This window comes from Octodon degus, unplaced genomic scaffold, assembly GCF_000260255.1.
Source record: "Octodon degus isolate 3935 unplaced genomic scaffold, OctDeg1.0 scaffold00101, whole genome shotgun sequence".
Lineage (NCBI taxonomy): Eukaryota > Metazoa > Chordata > Mammalia > Rodentia > Octodontidae > Octodon > Octodon degus.
The window spans coordinates 3627685-3651371 of NW_004524677.1; the positions used below are offsets into that span (position 1 = coordinate 3627685).

The window sequence follows — 23687 nt, forward strand, 5'->3', positions numbered from 1 at the left end:
ATAAATAAATAAATAAAAAATAAAAATAAAAAAAAATCCTGCTTATGAAAGAGATACTTAATTTGTTAACTGATGACACACTTTTATTTCAATTGTCAGCAGCATATCAATATGGGTAACTATAACCTTACCTCCTATCTCGATGAAGTTCATTCTGAATAGAAGTCCGAGATGCTACAGAATAAAGGATAACCGGCATAGTATTAAAATAGCACACTCAGTAAAGATTTAAATTTTTATACAGCATACATTTGGAAGAAGTTAGCTTATATAATGGACATCATATAGAATGTATGGCTTTTAACACCTTTAATAAGAAAAGTAAATCAAAATGTTTTTATATTGGATAAGGTTAATTATAAATTTGAATTTCATAAAAGAAATAGATTGCAAAACCTTCCCAAAGCACATTCTGTGGTTCTGAAAATAACTTGAAGGATGAACAGAGAAAAGAAGGAAGCTGCTAAATATAGAAGCTTGGAACATTAAGATGACATGAAATGATAATAGAAATAAAATTATTAAAAATAGCTATTTCAATCTATCTGGTTGGACTTGTATTTGTTTATGACTGTATTACACAGTATGGGAAACAGTTACATTTTCAAGTACGTTATAACTTTTCAGTAATTTCACTACTTCTAAGTAGTTTTAGTAATTAAAAGATAATAAATGCAAAAGGTGTTCAAATCACTTTTATAAACACACATATGCACCAACTTTTCCCTCAAGTTTCTTTTTTTTTGTTTTGTTCTGTATTTTAGAGAAGAGTCTACAGGGTGTTCAGGGTCTCACTACTAGATTGGACTTGTCATCCACCTGTTTACAGCCTCCCAAGAGCTGGGATTACAGGTACACGCCACCATGTCCAGTCTCAATTGCTGTCTCAGTGTGCCCTGGGGGTGGGGCCGGCACTGAACCCCCAGACCCTGCACCTGCTTGCAGGCACTTTAATCCACTGAGCTATTTTGCTGGCCCTTCCCTCAAGTTTCAAACTCAAAATTTTATGGCTTAATTTTTTTTTTTCATGGAACCGGGGATTGAACTCAGGACTTTGTGCTTGCCAGGCAAGCGCTTATTCTACTGAGCCATCTCCTTGGCCCCAAGGCTTAAATTTTTGTTGCAACTTTATTTATTTTTTTTGTGGAACTGAAGATTGAACTCAGGCCCTTGCGCTTGCTAGGCAAGCACTTATTCTACTGAGCTATCTCTTCAGCCCCATTAAAAAAAAAAACTTGTTTTGTTGCAACTTTATAAAGCAAACAAAATCTTAATCAAATAATTTGGAAAATATGTCACACATAGAATCAATTTTTATGTAGTACAGAATATTATCTCTCCATGGAACTCATTCTTAAGACTCTTTGGAGGACAAGTACTATACTGTAAAGATGTTCAAGGTATGGATTTCTTTCAGACAGTAACTATTTCAATCAGTTACTTTTGTTATCTGTCCATAGCTTTTGCAGTGGTTCTGATTTGAAATGAATGGAAGTGTGGATATTTCCTTTTTCTTTTTTTTTCTATTAATTTCTGCTTCTCCCTTAACCTGAGGGAGGAAGGGGCAGAAGGGGAGCTGTAAATGAAAATTTGATTGGGATTAGAGCTATGTTAGCTTCACCTGTGCTGGGCTGGTAGCGCAAACCCCAAACACCTGCAACCTAAGCCCTTGGATCTCAACTGGGAAGAGGCTCCTACCTTTTCACTATCAGCTAGCTTGATTGTTACTCTGTAACTAAGAGCTAAACCAAGTTGAGGTGCATTTTGTGTACTCAGTGAAGGGGACAGAGAGGCTAGAGCTCTGCGTGGTGAGTCTGATTGGTAAGAATGGTGTCATCATGTCCCAGGCTGTCCCCAATATACTATAATCACATTGCCACCATGCTAAAGCTGGAATCAAGACACATAGCGAAGGCTTCATGTTATTGTCACAAACATACCTCTTCCACGGGGCATTTTGCTGTGCACTATTCATGAGTGCTAAGGGAAAAAAAGAAGGGGTTATAGAAGAGGAAAGAAAGAGAAGAGGGTGAACCTATGCTCTAAAAGAAATACAGGAGCAAGACTTGCCACATCAAACTTGCCGCACTGTTTCTCCCTACTGGCACACTTACATGGGGGAAAAAGCTCATGAACCATGACTTCAGAGGGTAAAGAAATACACTGTCCCAAAGATTTGTCTGGAAGGCCAGATCATCAACACACACACAACCATAGTTTAACAAAATCTGATTGTAGTTTTTAATAGTGCAAGTGATACTACCTCAATAGGAACTGATTTTAAAGTACAAATAATACTTAAGAGAGGTAAGTTAGTAGTCTACTTACATTCTTTTAAATCAGTGACTTTTAATTTGATTCTGCCCCTTCATAGGTAACAGCCTGTGAAGCCTTCTCAGGTTCGACGGTAACAGCCCCTGCCTTCGCCCTGGCAGCACAATGGCGCTGCCCCTCTTGATGCCACAGGGTGAGGACAGCGGCCTCACTGCAGACTGCCTTCTCCACCTTAATCACTGCTTTGCTCTCTCCTGTAATTGCTCCCCTTCCCACATTTACTCAACTTCAGTACAATTTTTTTCTCTTGATTTTTATAAAACTACTGTTACTTTTTATCAGTGTTGAGCTAATTTAACAGCTTGAAATCCTTTAGGTTTTCATGTAGACTTTCATGTGATATCTCATGGCTCTTCCTGCTAGTTTGTGAATTATGCACTTATACATATCATTCTTTTTCCTGGATTAATCATATTTGATATACTTACTGCCAGGAGAATCAAATGTACCAACAACACTCATAAAGATTAACATAATCCATTTAACCTCGAGTTGTTAGTCCATTGTGCACTTTGGGTTAATGTTGGACAATAAAGGCAGAATAAGTTATCCTACTATTCTACAGAACTGTTTTGAAGCTTTCCTAATTTAAATGGTGAAGCTCTAAATATAAAACATGGTAGGCTAGAGTTGAGATGTAGATCTGTAATAGCGTAACCAGTAAGGAATCCTCCCAAGTTTCAGTAAGCTCCTAAACCTCGAAAAACTCCAGGAATCATCCCACTCAAACCACAGATGAGATAAAGGAGTTGAAGTAGATTATCCCAAAGTCACTCTGCCCATCAGGGGGCAAGGCTGGAAGCAGTTCATTTCTTGAAGTGGCTTAGCTCCTATGGAGCCAGATGAGCTGGATGCTACTCTGTTCTGAATAATTCAAAATTATTGGTAAAATGATTAGGATAAATAATACATAGGATTACTATACATTCTCTTGCTATAGAACCACTTTATCAGTGAAAGACACACAGACACACAGACACACACACACCACCATGAACACTAACAAGATCAAAAAGCTTGGCTACATTCATTTGGATAGGAGGCATGAACCAGACCCACTTAACAAGAACATCTCTGGAATGAAAAGTTCCATGGCTTTATAATCCAGAAGCTGAGGTTCACATCCCAGTTCTAACCTGTGAAGCCATTTTCTCTCTGGACTCAGTTTTCTTCCTTCTGTAACAGGGGACTAATATCTACCATGGTGATATAGCTTCTATCAAGATGTCCCCCTAAAGCCTCATGAACTCACAGGTAGAGATTTTGGAAGTGATTGGACCACACGTATGCAATACTGGATTGGCCCACTGATTGGTTTAGCATAGTTCTGAATGTGGATGATGAGTATACTAAAGAAGAAAGACCCACTCTGCGTGGGTGCCACCAAACAATAGGCTTTAGCCTGGATCCAATATAAAGGAAAGGAAGAAGGAAGTCTCTGCTGCTTTCTGCCTGCCACGCCCTGGACTGCTTCACTGGTGCCATGCCACCCTGCCTTGGAGCCAGTCCACTACGGATGGAAACCTCCACAAACTGTGACATAAACCTTCCCTTCTTTAACTTGCTGGGTTGTGGGGAGTATTTTTTCCAGAAAGGGAAAAGTAACTAAGAAATATACAGAGTGTTATTTACACTTCTCGTCTATGGTAGATAATCAGTAACAGATACTGAGGAATACTTTCCTTTTAAAAAGTTAACAAAAGAAAGATTACAAAATTCCAGGTATATCTGATTAGGGCACATCAAACAACTAGCAAGATTATTTAAGGATCATGAGAACAAATGCAAAATTGAATCCACACATTTCCTGGAGGTAGAATCATTATGAAAGAATCTCAAATATAGCACTGTCTTAAAATATGACAAAATTCTTTCTTTTCACCAGTCTTAAATGACTGAGTCTGGAATAGATTTTTTTTTTTAAATTATAACTTTTTCTTTCTCTGTTTTCTTTTTTTCTTTTCAGTTCTGGGAATTGAAACTAGGACCTTATATACTGTGTAAGAGCTCTTGAGCCACATAATCCTGACCACTTAAAAAAAAAAAAAAAAAAAAACAATGGGCAAAAAGGAAAAAGAAAAGAGGTTAGCACAAACAGTCCTCATTTTACACTTACTTGACATTATGAGAGATCTATTTGGCCCTCTTGCTTAACATTAGGCATAAACACAAATAAATATATCTTTAGTGTCTACAAAGTGACTGACATAAAAAAAATAAAAGAAAACTGAGTTAATTAGAAAGGAAAACCTCCAGATATATTAAAGCAAGAATTTTCTCTTTGTTTTATTGCTTCCTTTCAGCTAGGGCTGCTTCACAAATTCCTCTTTTTTCAAACCTGAAGGGCTGGCCAAATAGCTCAGTGGATTACAGTGCCTGCAAGCAGGCGCAGGGGCCAGGGGTTCAATCCCCAGGCCTGCCCTGCCGCGCCCCCCCGCCCCACACCACTGGGGGCATGCTGAGACAGCAATTGAGACTGGGCATGGTGTCGTGCACTGTAATCCCATCTCTTGAGAGGCTGTAAACAGGTGGATCACTATGAGTTCGATCTAGTAGTGAGACCCTGAACACCCTGTAGACCCTTCCCTAAAATATAAAAAAGAAAACAAAACAAAAACAAACCTGAGGCTGCTCTCCACTGACTGCTTCCCCCATGCCTCAGAAGTCTTCAAGCTCCTCCTTCTTCTCAGCAGTTTGTGACAAGTTAAATTCTCCTCTTCACTTGACCTTGCTGCCTTCTCAAACTATAATCCCTCATTACCCTCAATTTCATAAAAGTAGCTATCAACTCGCAGTCCCAACTCCTACTGTTCATAGCAAGGCACATTTTACACTTCAGTCTTCTTCTGACACTGCTCTCTCAAAGCTCTCCACCGACCTCCTGAGAGTTACACTTGAGGATCTGTTCTAAGGCACTTTTTGGTTCACCTTGCTGCTACAATATGGCTCACACAGTCTTTACAAAACCTTTTGATCTCTAGCAGTGCCTTGTGGTTTTCTTCTGTTACCCTCACCCTTCTTTTTCAGTTTTTGGGCTTACTTAGTTGTCTTCTCTTAAAGCCTTGCATAGCTCAAGTGACCTCAGGGTAAGCAGGATCCACCCTGGAGGATCTATGGGAGGTCACATACAGATTACCTCTCTTAACCAAGTAATTACATTTAACTGCATTAAGGTTAAGAAGCCAGGGGTCACCAGGAAGGACTCCATGAAGGAGGCCCTCCTCTTCAGTCGGACTGGGCTACTGGGTTGTGCATCTTGTGCATCATGTTCCCTAAAGGGAATAGTTTCACCTCAGTCATCAAAAGATTATGCCCCTGGTCATCATCTCTGTCCTGTACACTTTCTCCTTTAATGCTTAGCTACTTTCAGGAATTTGTCTATACCCTGGGCTGTTCCAAAGTATGTATCTTGCTTAAATTCTATACTCTAATTTCCCATTTAATATATCCCCACTGGCTTGAACTACTGGAGGTATAGGCATGACTATCTCATTGGGTGGTCTGTACCACCTCATGGAACTGTCTCATGCCACTTGACAGGATAGTCAGGTATGGACTACCCATCATTTTTTCTGAGCCACCTGGCAGTGAAACATGAGTCATGGCCCATTGTGAATGCTTTATTCTCCCAGTTTTTCTCCTTTCCTCTCAGCCCCACCCTAAGCATACCAAGACATGTAACACTCTCATGAATTTTCATGTAAATATTTGAATTCCTTTTATCATACACATCTTTATAATTCACCAACACAGAAATGGAATGAAGAAACATGCCATCTTTTTCTGTATTGTTTCCTTAAAATTTTCAGTGGAATGGCTCTAATGCATGTTATTCATGATCTATAGTTAAATTAATATTAAATATTAAAAATTATGTTTCTAAAAACAGGCTACATTTTCACTGTGGTTACTTCAGCTTTAATAAGGAGACCATCTAAAATCCCATTTCTACGGTTTTTTGCTATAACAGGTAATTCATGTTCTATTTGGATAAGGCCCCTTTCCATAGCCTTTTATTTAAGAAGAGTGACTTAAAGATACACCTGAAATTCTGTACCAAGAGCAAACTTTAAAACTTTAATCAAGAGGTAAAGACAGAAAGTATAAATGTGTCATTTTTGGAAGGACTTTTTACAGTAATTCTCTTACATATGAGTCTGTCTTCATAGGCATTCATACAACTTTAAAAATATATTATGAAGAAAACCAGGAAAAGAAATGAATACAAAAGTACAGGGTTTAATATTTTTTAAACTCATCAGATGTGTCTAACTTTAGAAGGTAAAGTTGTATCATATCATAGATGTTAACTCCAGAGGCAATTTTGTATTTAAATGGCTTTATTCTATAAAAGAAAGCTATTGTTCTGAGTCATTTCTTAATAAATGAAAGCTAAAATACTAGCTGTTTAAAACGCTTTACCACTTTTTACAAGAAGCTACTTTTCTTGGGTTCTTTGTAAATTCACGAAACACAATCACTTGCTGGAAATCAAAACCATCATTTAAAAGTACTACAAACAAAAATATAGAGCAGGAAAAAACAAACTTACATCTTTTGATTACTGCTCGAATGGATGACAAGGGTCCTTGGCTAGAAAAAGAAAGAAAACATTACACATTCATCAATCCTTTTGAAAAAGCATTATTCATAATTCTGGGTCATTTCTGGGATTCAATATGATGCTAAGCAGCAAGCTGGACGTGTTACGGGCCTACCCTCTTTACAAAACAAAAAAGTTTTAAATTACCTTTTATATTTAAGATGTTTTATAGAAAGTGAAGAGACTGATGAAATGTATCTAAAGTGTAAATAAGATATGGCTTCAGATCACTTTCACAGATACTTATATACTGTATTTCCCAGTGAAAATCTGGACACAACTTGTAGTCAGATAGTGTTACATGGTACACGAAAGAGCTTACTCCGTATGGCTCTTCTATGTTCGACATTGAAACTCCTGTCTTCTCTTATCACATTTAAATATATCATCTATACAGTTAATTTGATTTAAGGATCAACAGCGTTTTTTAAGATTAGAATTTAAGATACCACCATCACATAATAAAACAATTTTCTGCTTGCCTTGAGTTCTGCTCAAGAACTGGTTGAGTTTGACTCTGCCTCACTGTGACCTTGGACAAATCAAGAAACTGTTCTGAGTCTGTTTACTTATTAGTCCAGGCCCACTAGCTATAAGGGATCATTGCTGCTAGTTTACAAAGGGGGCTTTTTATCTTTATTCAAACCAGCCAGTTAATTGCTTTTGGAATCATTTAGAAAAGTATAATCCTGAAAATTTAATGATATGATTTAGGAAAAAAAAAAAAAAAAACTTCTTGCCTATAAAAATTTTCTCTTTTTTTCAGAATGTTCTTTAAAAATTTATATTTATTTTAAAATTTATACTCTTTAAAAATTTATGCTTGTAGTAATGTTTCTTATAGATGAATTATGACTTTAAGAAGATACAGGGGGCCTGGCCCTAGCTCAGCTCTTTAAGTGGCTGCTTCCACAAAGCTGTCAGCCTCAGGTTGCTGTAGTTCGATCCCCACAACACTCCAGCCCGCCAAAAGTGCCCTGAAGGCATTTGAGGAGCCCCCCCCCCAAAAAAAAAGAAGCTACAATAACATATCAGTTCCTTTTAAGAAAGGATACTTTAAGGATATACTTGCTATGGTTTAACTGTGCTCCTCCAAAAACTTAGGTTGGAAACTTAAGCCCCAATGAAACAGTATTGGGAGATGCAGCCTTAAGGGACCCCTAATTAGGCCAGGAGGGCTCTGCCCTACAAATGGATCAATACCACTGCTGTAGGAGGAGGTGAGGTGGGCTTTCTTTCTCTTGCCCTTCTGCCCACGCCAACAGGAATGCCCTTGCCAGGTGCCAGTTCTTGGTCTGGGTCTTTCCAGACTCAGGAGCAGAAGTCAACATTTCTGTGACATTCTTTACAAGCAGTACAAAATGAACTAAGTTAACACAATTATGTCAGATCAGGAAGAGAGCTCCAGGAGGTCTCTGATATTATAAAGCAAGGACTGCAGTGTAAATAGAAAATTCTTCAGCAACAGATTTTTAAGAGTAGAAAAGTCTTACCTCAACTACTTGAAAAAATTTAACATAAGGCAATATGGAAGAAATGATAGCCAAGAAAAGCAAATAGTTTTGCTAAGGCCTATAGAAGAAACTTCTTGGGATAAAAATGGTGAGAATCTGCATGTCAACATTATGCTCACTGATTCAGAACCAGTAATTAAAAGAATCATCCTCAGTACTGAGAAGCAGGGCTTGAAAAGCCAATATTTTATGGGTGCACCTAAGCAGGGCAGAAGAGCTGTTACTGAGTACATCACACTTTCCTTGTTCAGATATTACAGGGATACATGCATACTCACATTTACAGCAGTACAATTTTTAATGCCTGGATCTCAGAAACAGCATATATGTCCATCAACAGAAGAGTGGACATGGAAAATGTGGTACTCATACACAACAGAGTACTACTATGCCATGAAGAAAGATAAACTTGAGGCATTTATAGGTAAATGCGTGCAACTTGAGTATATGTCAAGTGAAGTAAGTCAGGCACAGAAGATTAAATATCGCATAGTTTCTATGAGAAACTACACACACACACAAAAGCAACAGAGCCAAAATAGAAGATAAAATAAAAAAAGTTCAAATAATTCCCCAAATTACCTATTCTGTTGTTTCAAACATATTTTAATACATATGCTGATTTGTTTCAATTATACTAATCATTCTTTTAGTTCATTGCAATGAAAGTTTTGTGCTATTACTTGTTTGTTTCTCCTTTGTATGAGAGAATCTTGTTTATCTATGTCCTATACTCTGAGTAACTAACTTTGAAGATAATGATATAGAGTGTATTAATTACTGTTACTGTTATTTTATTATGAATTTTTTCCATAAAATAAAAAATTAGAAAAAAGGAAACGATTTTCTTACTCAAGTACACTGGTTTGAGGGAATGACATTATTAACTACAAATATTGCTGCTACTTTTGTGGCAGAAGGTGGTGTACTGGTTTGGGTGCACCTGGGAAGTGTTACAGGTTGAACTGTGTTTTTCCATTCAGAAAGATATGCAGTCGTCACCCTTAGGATCTCTGAATATGAATTTTTGGAAATAGCATTATTACAGACATAATTAGTTAAAATAAAATCATAGTGGAGTATGACTGGTTTTTTAGAACAGTGATCTCCAATTGTTTTGGTACCAAGGACCAGTTTTACAGAAGACAATTTTTCCATGGACTGGGGTAGAGGGGGAGCTACTTTCTTTTTTATTAGTATATATTTGTAATATGTAATAATTACATTCCTTGTGTTAGCATCATGGGCTCAGCTCCATCTCAGATCATCAGATATTAGATTCTATTATAGAATCCATGGCCTAGATCCCTGACATGAGCAGTTTAAAGTAGGGTTTCTGCTCCTATGACAATGCAGTGCCACTTGTCTTAGTCACTGTCTCATCTCTGAGACACAATACAGACACCCACAGGTTACAGAAGCTTATTTTGGCTCATATTTCAATTCATGGTCAGCTGGTGCTAAAGTGGGACAGCATAGCAGAGGGGCATGGTGGAGGAAAAGGAGGTCAGGAAGCACAGAGGGAAGAGAGGAGCCAGGGAGTGGCCAGCCTCCTGCCACCAAGCTCTGCCTCTTGATAGCCAAGCTATTTAGACCCCCTAATCAACTTTCAAAAGCCTACTTCAGAGTGCACGGAGCTAATCTGACAAGGTGAAGTTTAGGAAGTAATTTCAATAATGGGAAATGGTTGTAAATATAGATAAAGCTTCACTTGCTCAGTTCCTGAGAGGCTAGACAGTACTGGTCCATGGCCAGAGTTTTGGGACCTCTGCTTTAGAAGATGAGATACACAGGCTGAGCTCCATGTGATGACAAACGTAGAAAGTGGAGCAATGTCACAGTAGGAATGATCTGCCTACAGAATTTAGGAGGAGTATGGCCTTGCCAACACCTTTATTCTAAACTTCTAGCATCAGATTTCAGAGCATGATAGGTTTGGGATTAGGATGCCTCACAAGTAAAGTCATCCAGATATTCCAAAATCCAAAAATTTCTAAAATTTGAAACACTTCTGATCCCTAATACTTTATATGAGAAATACTCAACCTTCACAGCAGATCTGGAGTGTTAACATGTGATCACTCACTGAGCTGCAGGCTATGTGAGCTTTTGGTGTGTCAACTACAATGAAAGGTGGTGGTGGGTTGAAAGTTTGGTACAAAATAAGAAGTTTTGACTGAGGCTGGCTGAAGTTTTTCAACTCAAGATTTACAGCATAATGTTGGGCAGCATGTATAAGCCAACTAACAAACATCTTAGGTTTAGGACAGAATTTTCCACATTGTGAAGTTCTCCTTTAGAGGTTAACAGCGGTTTTATGGTGGGAAAATAAATAAGGCTGCCTGTGGTCAAGTTCTGGGAGATAGAGCAGCCTCCCAGATGCGCAGTACACACAATTTCTGTTAGAAATGTAGCCACAGATGCAGAAAGCAAGGTTTTGAATACAATCCTTTATCTCCATCTTTCTGAAGAGCAAAGGCCATAGGTGAAGGTACCACTGTAGTCTTAAGGAAAATCTCACAGAAGGCCTTCAGGACATCAGACTCACATCTCCTCTAGGGACTGAAGAACAGTCTGTACAGGACAATAGACATGGCCAAATGACCACAGATCAGAGAGGGCAGCCGAGCCTGTTGCTTCAAAGAGCTGTCCTAGAGTACACCTGTCCACACTCATTCTGGGTGCCTCCACTTCCTAGCAGCACACACACATCCCATGCAACAGCCTGCTCTGAGACTTCATGGAGTGTGTGATGGTCCAGCCCTCATTCATCTGAAAGACACACAACAACTGCTGGACAGATAATGGACCCAGCAGACCAAGGGCAAAGACTTGCTTATTTCAGAGTAAATACTGCCTTTGAGCCACACACTGATGAACTTTTGCTGAGCGTCACCTTCCAATCCACCCTACCCTGGTAACCCTGAAGATGGGCCAACTCTGACCACATCACAGAAATGGGGCTGCAGTCTCTCAGTGCTATGACTGCAGTGATGTGCATTCTCGTGTGACGTTCACCACTGCCAGCTACAAACCCTGAAACTGAAATTCTCCTATGGCTGCACCTGTCAGGTTTGGGCGCAAACTGTCCTTAGGGACAGCCTTGCTTGCAGGTCAGCAGAACGTACTAAAATCACAGGGCATTTTACATGAGTTAGGTTAAAAACATGAATTTTACTACCTTAAAAAGTTATTTTAAAGTTTCCATTAAAAAAAGTAAAGTGTGTCCTGCATTTAGTCAGAAGTCCTCCTTTCACTTTGCAAAGGTGCTGCCACCTTCACTCTGGCTTGGCCCAGTATGTGTGTGCAGGTGTGTGTAAGTTCAATGAAGGAATCTTGGAAAAAGAGAGTATTTTTAATTTTAATTTCTGTTCACAAGTTGAAACAAAAACTGGGGTCATTGGAGTGATTAAAAAAGACATGAAATGTACAATTATTTTTGTTTTAAAACTGAAAAAAATTAGAAATATTTCCCTCTGGAAATTTTACTTCTGGTTGGCAAGACAAGTTAATGGCAGCACTAGTAGGACAAGACTGGGGGCTGGCTGGGAAGGAAAAATAAGGAGGAAGAAGAGAATGAGTTGTCTACCACCAGCAGCAGCTTTAGAAAATGGGGACTATGGCAACATTGGGTGGAGATAAAGCTATGAAAGGAAACTCTGTAAGTCTAGTGTTTACAGTTGAAAATTATCCATACTTTAAAAATTACATTTTTTTTTGTTATGGTGTTGAGGATCACACTCACGTCCTCATGCATAAAAATACCCAGGTGCTATACCACTGAGGTACAACATAACAATACTTATTTCTTGATTAAGATAAAACAAAGTCTGTGATTTGCTGTATTTCAGAAGAAAGATCCTGGCATGTGATTTTATAACTATATCTTAGGCCAATCCTGACTTGCTTCCCTAAACAGAAAGCAAGAGAGTTATACATTTGCCTGTGTTTTTATCTTATGTATACATCGGACATAATTTGTATCACACTATATTAATTGCTAAAGAAATACATAACAGAGGAAAAAGTATTGGATACTAAATTATATTTTGCTAAGAGAAAAATGTAAAGGAGTATTGCCATTTTATTAGTGTCTAAATTAATATCACCATCACAATGTTTAGGTAGGGCCAGATGTGATAACTAAGAATAATGGTAAAGTACTGATTCTTGAAATAAAACAAAGTACCTAATAGTTCTAAAATTCTGATAAATTCTTTAGTTAAGAATTAGAGAATAGGGCTGGTGAGATGGCTCAGTGGTCTAAAGCATCTACTTGGAACAAGCTTGGCAAAGCACAGGGACTGCGGTTCAATCCCCCAGCACCACATGCCAGCCAGCCCCGCCCCCTGGTGGGCTGAGCTGGCCACACACAGAAAAATAAATAAATAAATAAATAAATAAATAAATGTCTTTAAAAAAAAATACCTTAAAAAAAAAAAAAAAGAATTAGAGAATAAATATTTGTAATGAAAAAGACAACTGCAATTCAAGTGGAATGATGTTTTCTAAAGCAAGGGTACATGCTGGCAACTGAACCTAGTGACCTGTGCATGCTAGGCATGTGCTCCACCACTGAGATACACCCTCAGCCTGAGATATACCCTCTAGGAATGGTTTTACCTAGAGTTTAAAACTGTAACAAGGGACCTGGGGAGATGGCTCAGCAGAATAAACGCTTGCCTGGCAAGCACAAGGGCCTGAGTTCAATCCCTGGTTCTACCAAAAAAACAAAACAACAAAAACTGTAACAAGCCTGTAATTCCAGCACTCAGGAGACTGAGGCAAGAAGATCACTGTGAATTTGAGGCCGGCCTGGGCTACCAAGTGAGTTCAAAGCCACCCTGAACTGCATAGTGAAACCTTATCTCGAAAAGGTGAGGCCAGGCCAGACCAAACTAAGGCACTATTACAAAACTAGGAAGAATTTCTAATTAATTTTGTGAAATCTTTACAGGAAAGTTATGAGTTCTGTGTTCATTCACTTTTCCATCACCATTGACAGCCTAATTATGATCAATAACAGAGTTTCATATATTTTCATTTATTATTGGTTAAGAAGCAAATCCCGTAAGGAATTGAAATATACACATCAGTTACTGGACAAATCTCATAAATATTTAAATGAGTTCTATTAGCAGCAAATATTTTTAAATTTACAGCATGAACTCTAGCCACAGTCACATCTGCAAACACAGAGCTAGTAGAATGCATGTCGTGCCTACTGGGGCCTACGGCTATCATAGGAAGAATGTGAGTCTGCAATCAGCTAGAGACTTTCCTACTTGTGTGAGCTGGCCAATTTACTGACTTGATGGGACCATTTGCTTATCTGTAATATGAGGATATCATGACTATTTTTTGGCAAATGAAAAAACTATGATCTCTCTCATAAATGAAAAGTAAGATAAATTAATACATAAAAATCCTTTAAAAAGCACAAAGATTGTGTAAGAGGTTTTCAGCTATGCTATTTACAACTAGAGATTAGAATATGTTGAGACTGTGCTGGGTTGCGGCTGCTGCCGCCACCATCGTGCCAGCCCCTCAGGTCTCAGTGATACTGGGTGACACTCTAGAATGGGAGACAAGCCATTTGGGAGCAGACTGGATCCAGCTTCATTCAACATTACTACCAGTTATTTGATAATGACAGAGCCCAACTAGGCACAATTTATATTGAGGCATCATTTCTTACATGGGAGGGATAGTAGTTATTAGAACATGTTGCCTGTGCTTCCCAATCTTTTAAAAATTTTCCCCATCAAATGCATGCCTTGACTCCCTAATTAGACTGTAAGCTTCTCAAGGAGAAATTATATCTATTACTCATTTTTACAGTGCAACTCAGCAGAACTGTACCATTTCTTCCCTGAACAAACATGAATTCAATTCTGTTCAAAGAGAAATACAACTTAAATAGTACTTGTGATTCTACTTACTATGCAAGCCTCCAGAAATAATTTTGCTGCTGCTTTTGTCATGGTCTCTATTCTCAGGTCTCATATGGTATCTTGTTAAAAATCTCTGGGTCAAATGTTTAAAAGCAGGTACTTGTTACCCATAGATAATGTCACCTTGATAAGTATCTGATACTCTGGAGAACAGTACTCAATAGTAATGGCAGATGGAGAAATGGCAAAGTTGGCCTTAGTAAGAGATGGTGCTTTAGATTCCAAAATGGCACTTAATTTGGCAACAGATACACTGTCAGTTAACAGAATTTCTGGGGTAATTCTATTTGTTTTTTTAAAAGATGTATACTACCTTTGGAGCCTGTGTCTTCATAAGTAAAGAATCTAGTAGTTTCCAACCAACACACAGCACTATTCACAGAACTATTCAATTTGGAACCATGTATAATATATAATAACATAGTTATGTTAGAGAGAACTTGTTAAAGTGGGTTATGTTATAAGATGAAGAACAGGTACAACTTGCTCTGACAAGAGATATAGAGGATAATTTCAAGTCAGCACCTGCACAAGGCTACATTTATTACCACATGTGCAACACGATAACTAGCCTCTTAAAATATGTACACAGAAAGGCTGAGAATCATGGGTCTGATGTATAACTGTGTTCAATAAATACCTAATGGACGAAACAAAAATTAAATAACTACAATAAACCTTTCCTGAGGTCCTATCTTTCCTTCACTGTCAACCTAATCTATAGAAACAGTTTATATATAGAAAGCCTAAAAGGAAGGCTGGGGAAGCAGCTCAGTGGTATAGTGCATACTCTGCATGCAGGCAGCAGCCGAGTCCTACCTTCAGTGCTGTGAAATAAAACAAAACTAAACCTAAAATGAAAAGATGAAACAGATTGAAATCCAGTGCTGCATAGATATGTAGCAATGTAGTATGATTGATTAGGAGTTATTTATTGGTTAGAAAAAGACGATAGTGCAATTCTAAACAGGTGTTTATTACACTGAACAAAAAAATAAGGGATACAATTAGGCAAATATGTGGCAGTTTCATTTTGGTGTACCCACAACATCCAGAAACCGATTTTTCATTTTTTTTCTTTGTAAAACAATGCACAGATGTTTTAATCACATGACACTGACTTCCTTACAGAAACTGATTTTTCAAACTTCTGTGTTATTTGGCTGGTGATTTTTGTATTTATGACAAAACACAATTGTGTGGATTTAACAGTACACCTTAATTTTCAATTTAGAAATTTATGTCTATATTATTCCAGGAGTTATGCTAGACACCAAACAAATAACACCAACTAAGACCTAGTTATTGGTCACTGGGAATGCAATCTATTGAGAAGTCTAAGATGCAAGAAAACTGTAACAATCTGTTTTGCTTTTCTCAGAATTTTCACTTTTTTTTAAACCTTGTATCAGTACTTCTGCATATTAGTTTTTCTACTAATCTGTAAAATTCTCAGGCCACAAAATGTTAAGTTGTTGTAAATAAATCTTACATTAAAAAAACATAATCATAGCAAGTTTTAAAAAGCCAAGGCAATTTAAAGAGGATGTGTGTGTGTGTGTGTGTGTGTGTGGTACTGGGGATTGAACTGAGGACATTAGCGCTTATTCTACTGAGCTATCTTCCCAGCCCCCTAAAGAGGATTTTTTTTTTTTTTTTGTGATGTACTTTCTATACCATTAATTACTTTAGATCACATGTGAACAACAGACTTTCCCTAAACAACTGACTCACGCAATCACATCTCACAAAATTTAACAGTGACTTTTAAGCACATTTTTTGAGCAGAGAGGTAGGTGCTAGGGATCAAACCCAGGGTCTGAAATAAGCTAGGCAAGTGCTCTACTACTCTGCTAAATCTTTAGCCCTAAAGAGACGCTCTTGAAAAAATAAAAAACCCACACTCTTCCCTTAAACCTACTATTCTGGCAAGGGCAGGCTCCTGCTTCTTTTTCTTCTTCTTTTTTTTTTTTTTCTTCTGTATTTTAGGGAAGGGTCTGCAGGGTGTTCAGGGTTTGACTACTAGATGGGACTTGTACTCGTAGTGATTCTCCTGTTTACAGCCTCCCACGTGCTGGGATCACAGATGCACTACCACACCCAATGTCAACTGCCATCTCAGCAGGCCCAGGATCAAACCCCCATCCCCAGCCTGCTTGCAGGTGCTTTAATCCACTGAGTTATTCGGCTGGCCCAAACCTATTATTCTGGTTTTAAAAACAATACTCAGTGGAGTGAAACATCCCTTTGGACACTTCTTTATGGAATTCAGTGAAGAGCTGGTATGAAATCCTGGGACAGATACAAGACTGGCAGGGGATGCTTTTTGGTAAGAGAAATTAGGACACAGGAGCTTGGTGTAAAAATCAAAGAAGAGTCACTTGATTAAAGGCAGATGTTTCCTACATAACAGTTCATAATTAGAGTCCTAACTCTTCAATAATAAGAAACAAACACCAAATAAAAGCCTTTTTTCCAGAGATAAAAAATACTCAGAGGAAACAGTATAGGAGAAAAACTTTCTCAAAACACCCTATCTTAGCACTTGGATCTAGAAAGATCTAAAAACAGAGTCCAACTGTTTTTCTCTTCTCATGGTCCTATTGTGCAAATGGACAAAAACCAGTGGAGTCCAGAAAGTGACAGTACTACGACTCACCACTTGCTATGGTAATGTCGGAGGCATGTCTGGTGATGCCTTTGATGTCAGACTTAGTAAGATCAGGTCTTAATTCTAAAATTTAGAGCAATGACATCTATTTATTTATTTATTTATTTATTTAACTTTACTTTCTTGGTGTATGAATAAATCCAACACTTTGGAAATAATCTGAGAGTAACTATAATCCTTTGGAAACACTGAAAATCAAAGGAACACATGTAAATATGTACAAAGCCTTCCAAATAACAAATGTATACATGCTTCAATAAAAGAAGAATAGTATGATGTGTTTTCAACAAATGGTGTTACCCTCGATGTCACAGAATGCGAAAAACCTACTTCACTGTCTGTCTTACAGAAGAAACTGAAAATGCATGTGTAGCAATTTCAACGACCAAGGTCGCCCAAACATCAGCTTGCCATACACTACTAGTCAATGTCTGGAAGCTCATGGCCACCATTTTGAGCATCTCTTGTAATTGCAGAAGCCAAAGATAACTTCTATTAATCTCATGATGTCTCAATAAATTAATATTTATTTATTAATTTATGTGTGCAGAGTCATTACACAGCTCAGACTTGTAGTGATCCTCCTGATTTCCGCCTCCCGAGTGCTGGGATTACAAGGCATGTGCAGCCATGCCAGGACTCTATCAATGGCACAGCGGGTCCTGGGGGTGGGGCCGGGGTGGCATGCTGTGCCAGGAATCGAACCCTGGCCCCTGCACTTACCTAAGCAAGTGCTTGGTCCACTGAGCTATATTGCCTGCCCTTGTCTCAATAAATTTAGTATCAAAATATTCTGGCCGGCCAGATAGCTCAGTGGATTAAAGCGCCTGCTTAAATAGATGCAGGGACCAGGTTTGATCCCTGGTGTGCCCTGCCAGCCCTGCCCCAGAGGTGCGCTGAGACTGTGACTGAGACTGGATGTGATGGCACAAGCCTGTAATCCCAGCACTAGGGAGGCTGAAAACAGGAGGATCACTATGAGTTTGATCTGTGTAGTGAGACCCTGTAGACCCTGTACTAAATACTATATATATAATTTTTCTTTTCCTGAAGTATGTATACATTTTCTGGTAGACTATATATAATAGGTTACTGAATTTTAGGGCACGTACAGAATACAGGATGAGAAAGTAAAGAAAGGTACAGTGGAAGTAGGAAAAAAGGAACAGACTCTACATGCAATCTGATGGGTGCATCAGACTGTAAGTACAGGGTTAGTTACTTAATGGGAGTGTAATTAGTATAAACCAATATATTTGGCCTTTTATTTTTACATCATTCCTAACTTACTTTGAAACATTCAGTGTTGAAATCTTTTTTTTTTTTTTTTAAAGGCAGAATCTTGCTATGCTGTTCAGCCAGGCCTTGAATTCACTTTGTAACCTAGGCTGGCCTTGAACTCACAGCAGTACCTCTGCCTCAGCCTCCTTTGTGATTCCTAAGTGCCAAGATCACAAGCATGTGCCACTGTACCTCATCAGTAATGAAATCTAGAAGGGTGAAATGTCGGGCATAGAAGTATGGTGCCCACTGACGATGTGGCCAAAATAATTAGGAGCAAAATTTAAATGTTCCAGAAACACTGGCTATTTGGAACTGGGATGGCAACAAACCACACGACAAAGCCAGGTGTGGGTGCCTGCGAGTATCCGGGAAGATGCCTCAATGTCAACATGTGATATTTTTCATAGGAGGCCAAATTTATCTCAACCAGTATAATGTTCTCCTACTAAAAAATAAAACTTATTAATAAAATGCATATAAAAATTGATAGGTCAGGCCAGGGAGATGGCTCAGTAGAATAAGCGCTTGCCTGTCAAGTGCAAGGGCCTGAGTTCAATCCCTGGCTCCCCTCCCCCCACCCCCCAAAAAATTGATAGGTCTAGTAGAAGGCATCAGAGAAAGAAAAGTGAGAAAAACCAGTCTTTATGAGATTTATAATAAAACTTATTAAGGAAAAGAGCTTGTCATTTTTTAGTGCAAATATACACACATGAAACTGATTAAAATATTAATTAACTGCTAATTTCAGAAACTTAAGAGAAAAATTAGGGCAGTTTGAAATCCATACTTTAGGGCTAAGGATGTAATTCAGCAGTGTAGTGCCTACCTAGCAAGTGCGAGGACCAGAGTTTGATTTCCAGTATCAAAAAAGCAAATAGTAAAAAAAAAACCAAAACCACCCCAAAGACCCTTTGAAACCCACACTTCATATGAAATAGGCAGATACTTTTTTAAAAAAAGCTAGATGTATTTATTAATAAAATGAATAAATTAAATTGTTATAAGATCCAGGATTATCCTACATCAAATAACTTTTCAAAATACAGTATCCTATTTCTTTATTTAGAAGCAGGGTCTCATTCTATTGGCCAGGCTCATCTTCAACTCTTGTGTCAGACTTCTGCCTGTCTCTCTAGTAGCTTGGACTACAGACATGGGACAACATGCCTAGTTTAAAAAGTAAGTTTTTTTACTTAAATTTTTTTGGGGGGCTGGAGAGATTGCTTGGTGGTCTAAATGCCTGCCAGGCAAGCGCAAGGATCGGGGTTCAATCCCTAGTATTGCATGCCATGTGGACCCTTATACCCTGGTACAAACCGGGCATGGTGGCACATGCCTGTAATCTCAGTGTTGGGGAGGCTGAGACAAGAGGATCACTACGAGTTCAAACTGCTTAGTGAGACCCAATATCAATAAATAAATCTTAAAAATAAAATAAATAGAACTTTTCAAAAATTTTATTTATTTATTTGGTACAGTGCCTCACTACGTAGTTCTGACTGGTAGTGATCCTCCTGTCTCAGCCTCCCCAGCGCTCATATTGTAGGCATGTACCACCACACCTGGTTTGCACTTCCCTTGGCTTTTTGGAAGTTCTTATAGCATTACATTCTCACCTTTTAAACAAATATCTGGTGATGTCTAAACCAGATTAAAATAGGTTCAGTCAATACTTGGGAAAATAATATAACAGAGTAACATATATATACACCAAACAACAAAACCTCATCGATGCAATTTCATATATTAAAGGCCTTTAATAAAACAAATATATATTTTAAAAGTTCTTCAAAAAAGCAGTTAAGAAGTTTCTGTTATAAAGCTGGAGGCTTTCACCAAGAATGTAAATGAAATGTGAAACAGCTGAGTTCACTCTAACAACACAAGGACTTGTTCTCCTTTGGGAATTGCAAAAGAAACTTTTGACAATGAACAGACACAAAACTTTCATGCAAATATTATAAATATTTCTCCATTACACAAATGGAGCCAGCAGTCCTCCCACCAGGTCATTTCTATTTTTTGCAAAGCCATTGGAAAACTTCTCCAGTGGATACCAAGAACATATTTGGTATCTAAAAGAAATTAAAGTCATAAAATTGCTAAGAGGTATAGCAAATTTTTGGACTTGAGAGCTCACAAAAAAACCCCAAGTTTTCTTGTTTTTTCTGTTTTCTGCCACCATGAACTGATGCCCTCTTCCATCTGCCATTCTGCCTTGGAGCCTGCCAAATACTGACTGAAATCTCCATAAACTGTGAGTTAAACAAACCTTTCCTTCCTTAAAAACAAAACACAATAATACAAAAAAACCCCCAAATTTTAAGATCCATAGTATGTATTTGAGGACACTTTCAGTTAAGGGTAATAACTGACCATTAAAATTATAGATGGTATAATAGTCCATTTAAATAGTTCTGTTTAAAAAGATACTTTAAAAAATTCACAGAGAATAAATCTGTATCATAATAAAAATTAAAAAGAAACAGGAAGGAGGGAACAAAAAGATGAGGAAGTGAATGGTAGGTATAGATAGGGTCAGCAGAAGAAAGGAGCACGTGCTGTGAAGGAGCAGAGCGGTCTGCTGAGGCTCACACTGGCACACCCTCTGAAGGCGCTGGCTTGCTAAATGGGAGGTTTCTGCTGTCTCGTCCCTGTTGATTCTTTCCTCCCATCCTGGAGACATTTTACTAAGCCATTCTGACCTCGCCCCTCTGTGTGGTAGCTGGAAGTTCAGTTGTGTCAAAGCAGTGGCACACACATGACTAAGTGATACCTCCATATGATAAACCACTGAATATCTAGTATGATCCTAATCAGTCTTTAAACATTTTGCTATAAAAAATCTATATTTATTTTGCTCTGCTCTGAATGCTTGTGTTTCACCAAATTAATTATGTTGAAATCCTAATCCCCAAAATGATGGTACTGGGAGGGAGAGGGATTAATGCTCCTCTCTTAGAGCACCCAGAGATCCCTGACTGCCTGGGTCATGCAACGGACACAATGAAGAAGAGTATTTGGGATTTCTTCTAAATATCACAAATATAGAACTAATCACAAATGCCAATTCAAATCAAATACAAATAAAAGATAGGATAAAGTATAATTAGACTTTTAAAAAACAGTTCCTCAATTAGCAAGACTGTGCAGACGTGAAGAGTAACACTGGCCTCTTTGCAGCAGCCAAAGCCAGTCACCCTAACTCCCAGCTGGTTTAGTGCTGGCACTTTTAGAACTAGTATGGCCAGCACTAATCTCAACTTTGAGTTGTTCCTAAGAACATCCTGCTCACACCTGTAACCACGGAACTGTTTCTATGCTGTTTCTTGGGTCATGATCCTTTCTGTTTTAAGCGCTAGTAACAATAGAAACCATCTGAGATGAATGTGTTAATGAATGAGTGGAAGGACAGGAAAACGGACAGACTGGGTGGCTGTGTTTTACTTTCACAAAACAGACACATTATTCAGTAATTCCCACTACCTATAACATAGCAAGTACCATTCCCATTTCACTGACCAAAGGACAACAAAGAAGGCTTTTCCAGATCTAGTGTGATAATACTATGAATCTTGCTTCCAGATATATACTGATGGCTAAGCTGGGCCCCCAATTTTCCAAGAAATATGCAACGGAGGATGAGGAGGATGAGTTAAATTGTGTCAGAGAACATTTGGGATTCTACCTAAAATTTCAAGAAGATGAGGAAGAGAAGGAAACATGGAAACAGAAGGGAGCCAGTCCTAGTCCAGGCCCAGTGAGTTTGTGGGAGAGCTTCCAGCTACCCTGCGCCTGCGGAACTACTGGTCCCAGCCCACGCATAGCATTGGTGAGACCCTATTCCACCCCCTTAGGACAACACCCACCACTCCGCAGCACCTCCCCCACCCCGCCGGCGGAGTAGGAATTTCTGCTGTGTTCTGGGAACCCCCAGACCCAGACCTAGTCCAGGCTGGTGAGTGTGTGGGAGAGCTGCCTCTCCCCTCTACTCCACCTTGTCCCCTCCAGACTCAGCTCAGGCCTGCAATACAGGCCTGGGGTGAAACCCTGCAGCTGCAATCCCTGCAGAGAATAAGGGGACAGAACCACCCAGCTAGTCCAGGAACAGAACATCTTGCCAGAGGGGCACAATACGTTCACCCCCAAGGGCAGCAACAGGAAGGAACTGAGCACAGTAGCCAGACCCAAGCCAGGCTTGGATTATCCACAACTGGATAAATTTATTTATTTATCCACAACTGCATAAATCCAAACTTTGTAGATCTACACCTGAACTTCAGTAGGTACTAAGGATATAACTGCAACAAAGATCTACAACAAAGGCCAGAAAACAGTGCTACACAAAATGACAACAAGAAGGAGCAAAATGCAATATCAGAACCTAAGCCCTCCCATAACAAGTGCAGAAGACACTAACTCAGCTAAAATGTATGAATTAATAGTGTTGATAGTAAATTAGCAACAGCAGAAAATCATAGAGGAACTCAGAGCGGAATTCTTTTCTACTAGCTCAGCTCAAATGTATGAATTAATAGCATCGATAGTACATAAGCAACAGCAGAAAGTTATAGAGGAACTCAGATCGGAATTCTTTTCTGAAATAAAAAAAGAATTCTCAGAACTCACAGCATCTGAAGTAAAGAATCAACTACAGAAACAAAGAGAGAAAACCCAATCTGAAAAAACACTGCAGTAAAAGAATTTATAACTGCCTCTAAAGAAGACATTGATAAAAAAATAGAGATTAGAAAAATGATGGATTCCTTGAATGAGCAATACAGGAAAGAAACAGATCGCATGAAGCAGAGTCAAAGAGATATAGAGGAAATTAAAATCTCAATCACAAGCTTGTAAAACCGTTTAAGTCAAAGTGAAGACAGTTTCAGATCTTGAAGACGCTGGTGCAGCTAGTGAAAAGATAAGAAACGATCTCTTAAGAACAACTAGGATGCAGGAAAAAATATACATCACCTGCAAGATGATGCAAAGATGAACAATGTGAGACTAATAGGCATCAATAAGAAAGGAGTCAATACAAATGACATTAAAAAATATGGGCAGAAGTAATAGCAGAAAATTCCCAAATATGAGGAAACAATTTGATATTTAGGTAACTGAAGCATACAGAATGCCAAGTTACCTCAACTCAATGAAAAACACACCGAGACATATAATAGTCAAGATCCCAGAAATTCAGCACAAGAAGAATATACTGAAAGCTGCTAGAGAAAAGAAGCAGATCACAATCAAAGGAAAACCCATCAGAATTATGGCTGACTTCTCTTCACAAACCATGCAGGCAAGAAGAGCATGGAGCAGAGTAC

At 38.5% G+C, this 23687-nt stretch overlaps 1 protein-coding gene across 8 annotated transcripts in view; it reads right to left on the reverse strand.

Annotated features, from left to right (window-relative positions):
* Positions 1 to 23687, reverse strand: part of Sh3d19 (SH3 domain containing 19) — a 103770-nt gene that overhangs the window by 59164 nt on the left and 20919 nt on the right. For 5 of the 8 annotated variants that reach the window (XM_023723633.1, XM_004638690.2, XM_023723635.1 and 2 more), the window contains exons 1-3: positions 6887 to 6942; positions 1941 to 1980; positions 132 to 174 (exon numbers count right to left, since the gene is read on the reverse strand). In XM_023723633.1, coding sequence (XP_023579401.1) covers positions 132 to 174; positions 1941 to 1956 — 59 coding nt within the window. In that variant the 5' untranslated portion in view covers positions 1957 to 1980; positions 6887 to 6942. Of the gene's footprint in view, positions 1 to 131; positions 175 to 1940; positions 1981 to 6886; positions 6943 to 23687 lie in introns of those variants that run through there. The other 3 variants (XM_023723637.1, XM_023723632.1, XM_023723636.1) reach the window with 2 other exon arrangements.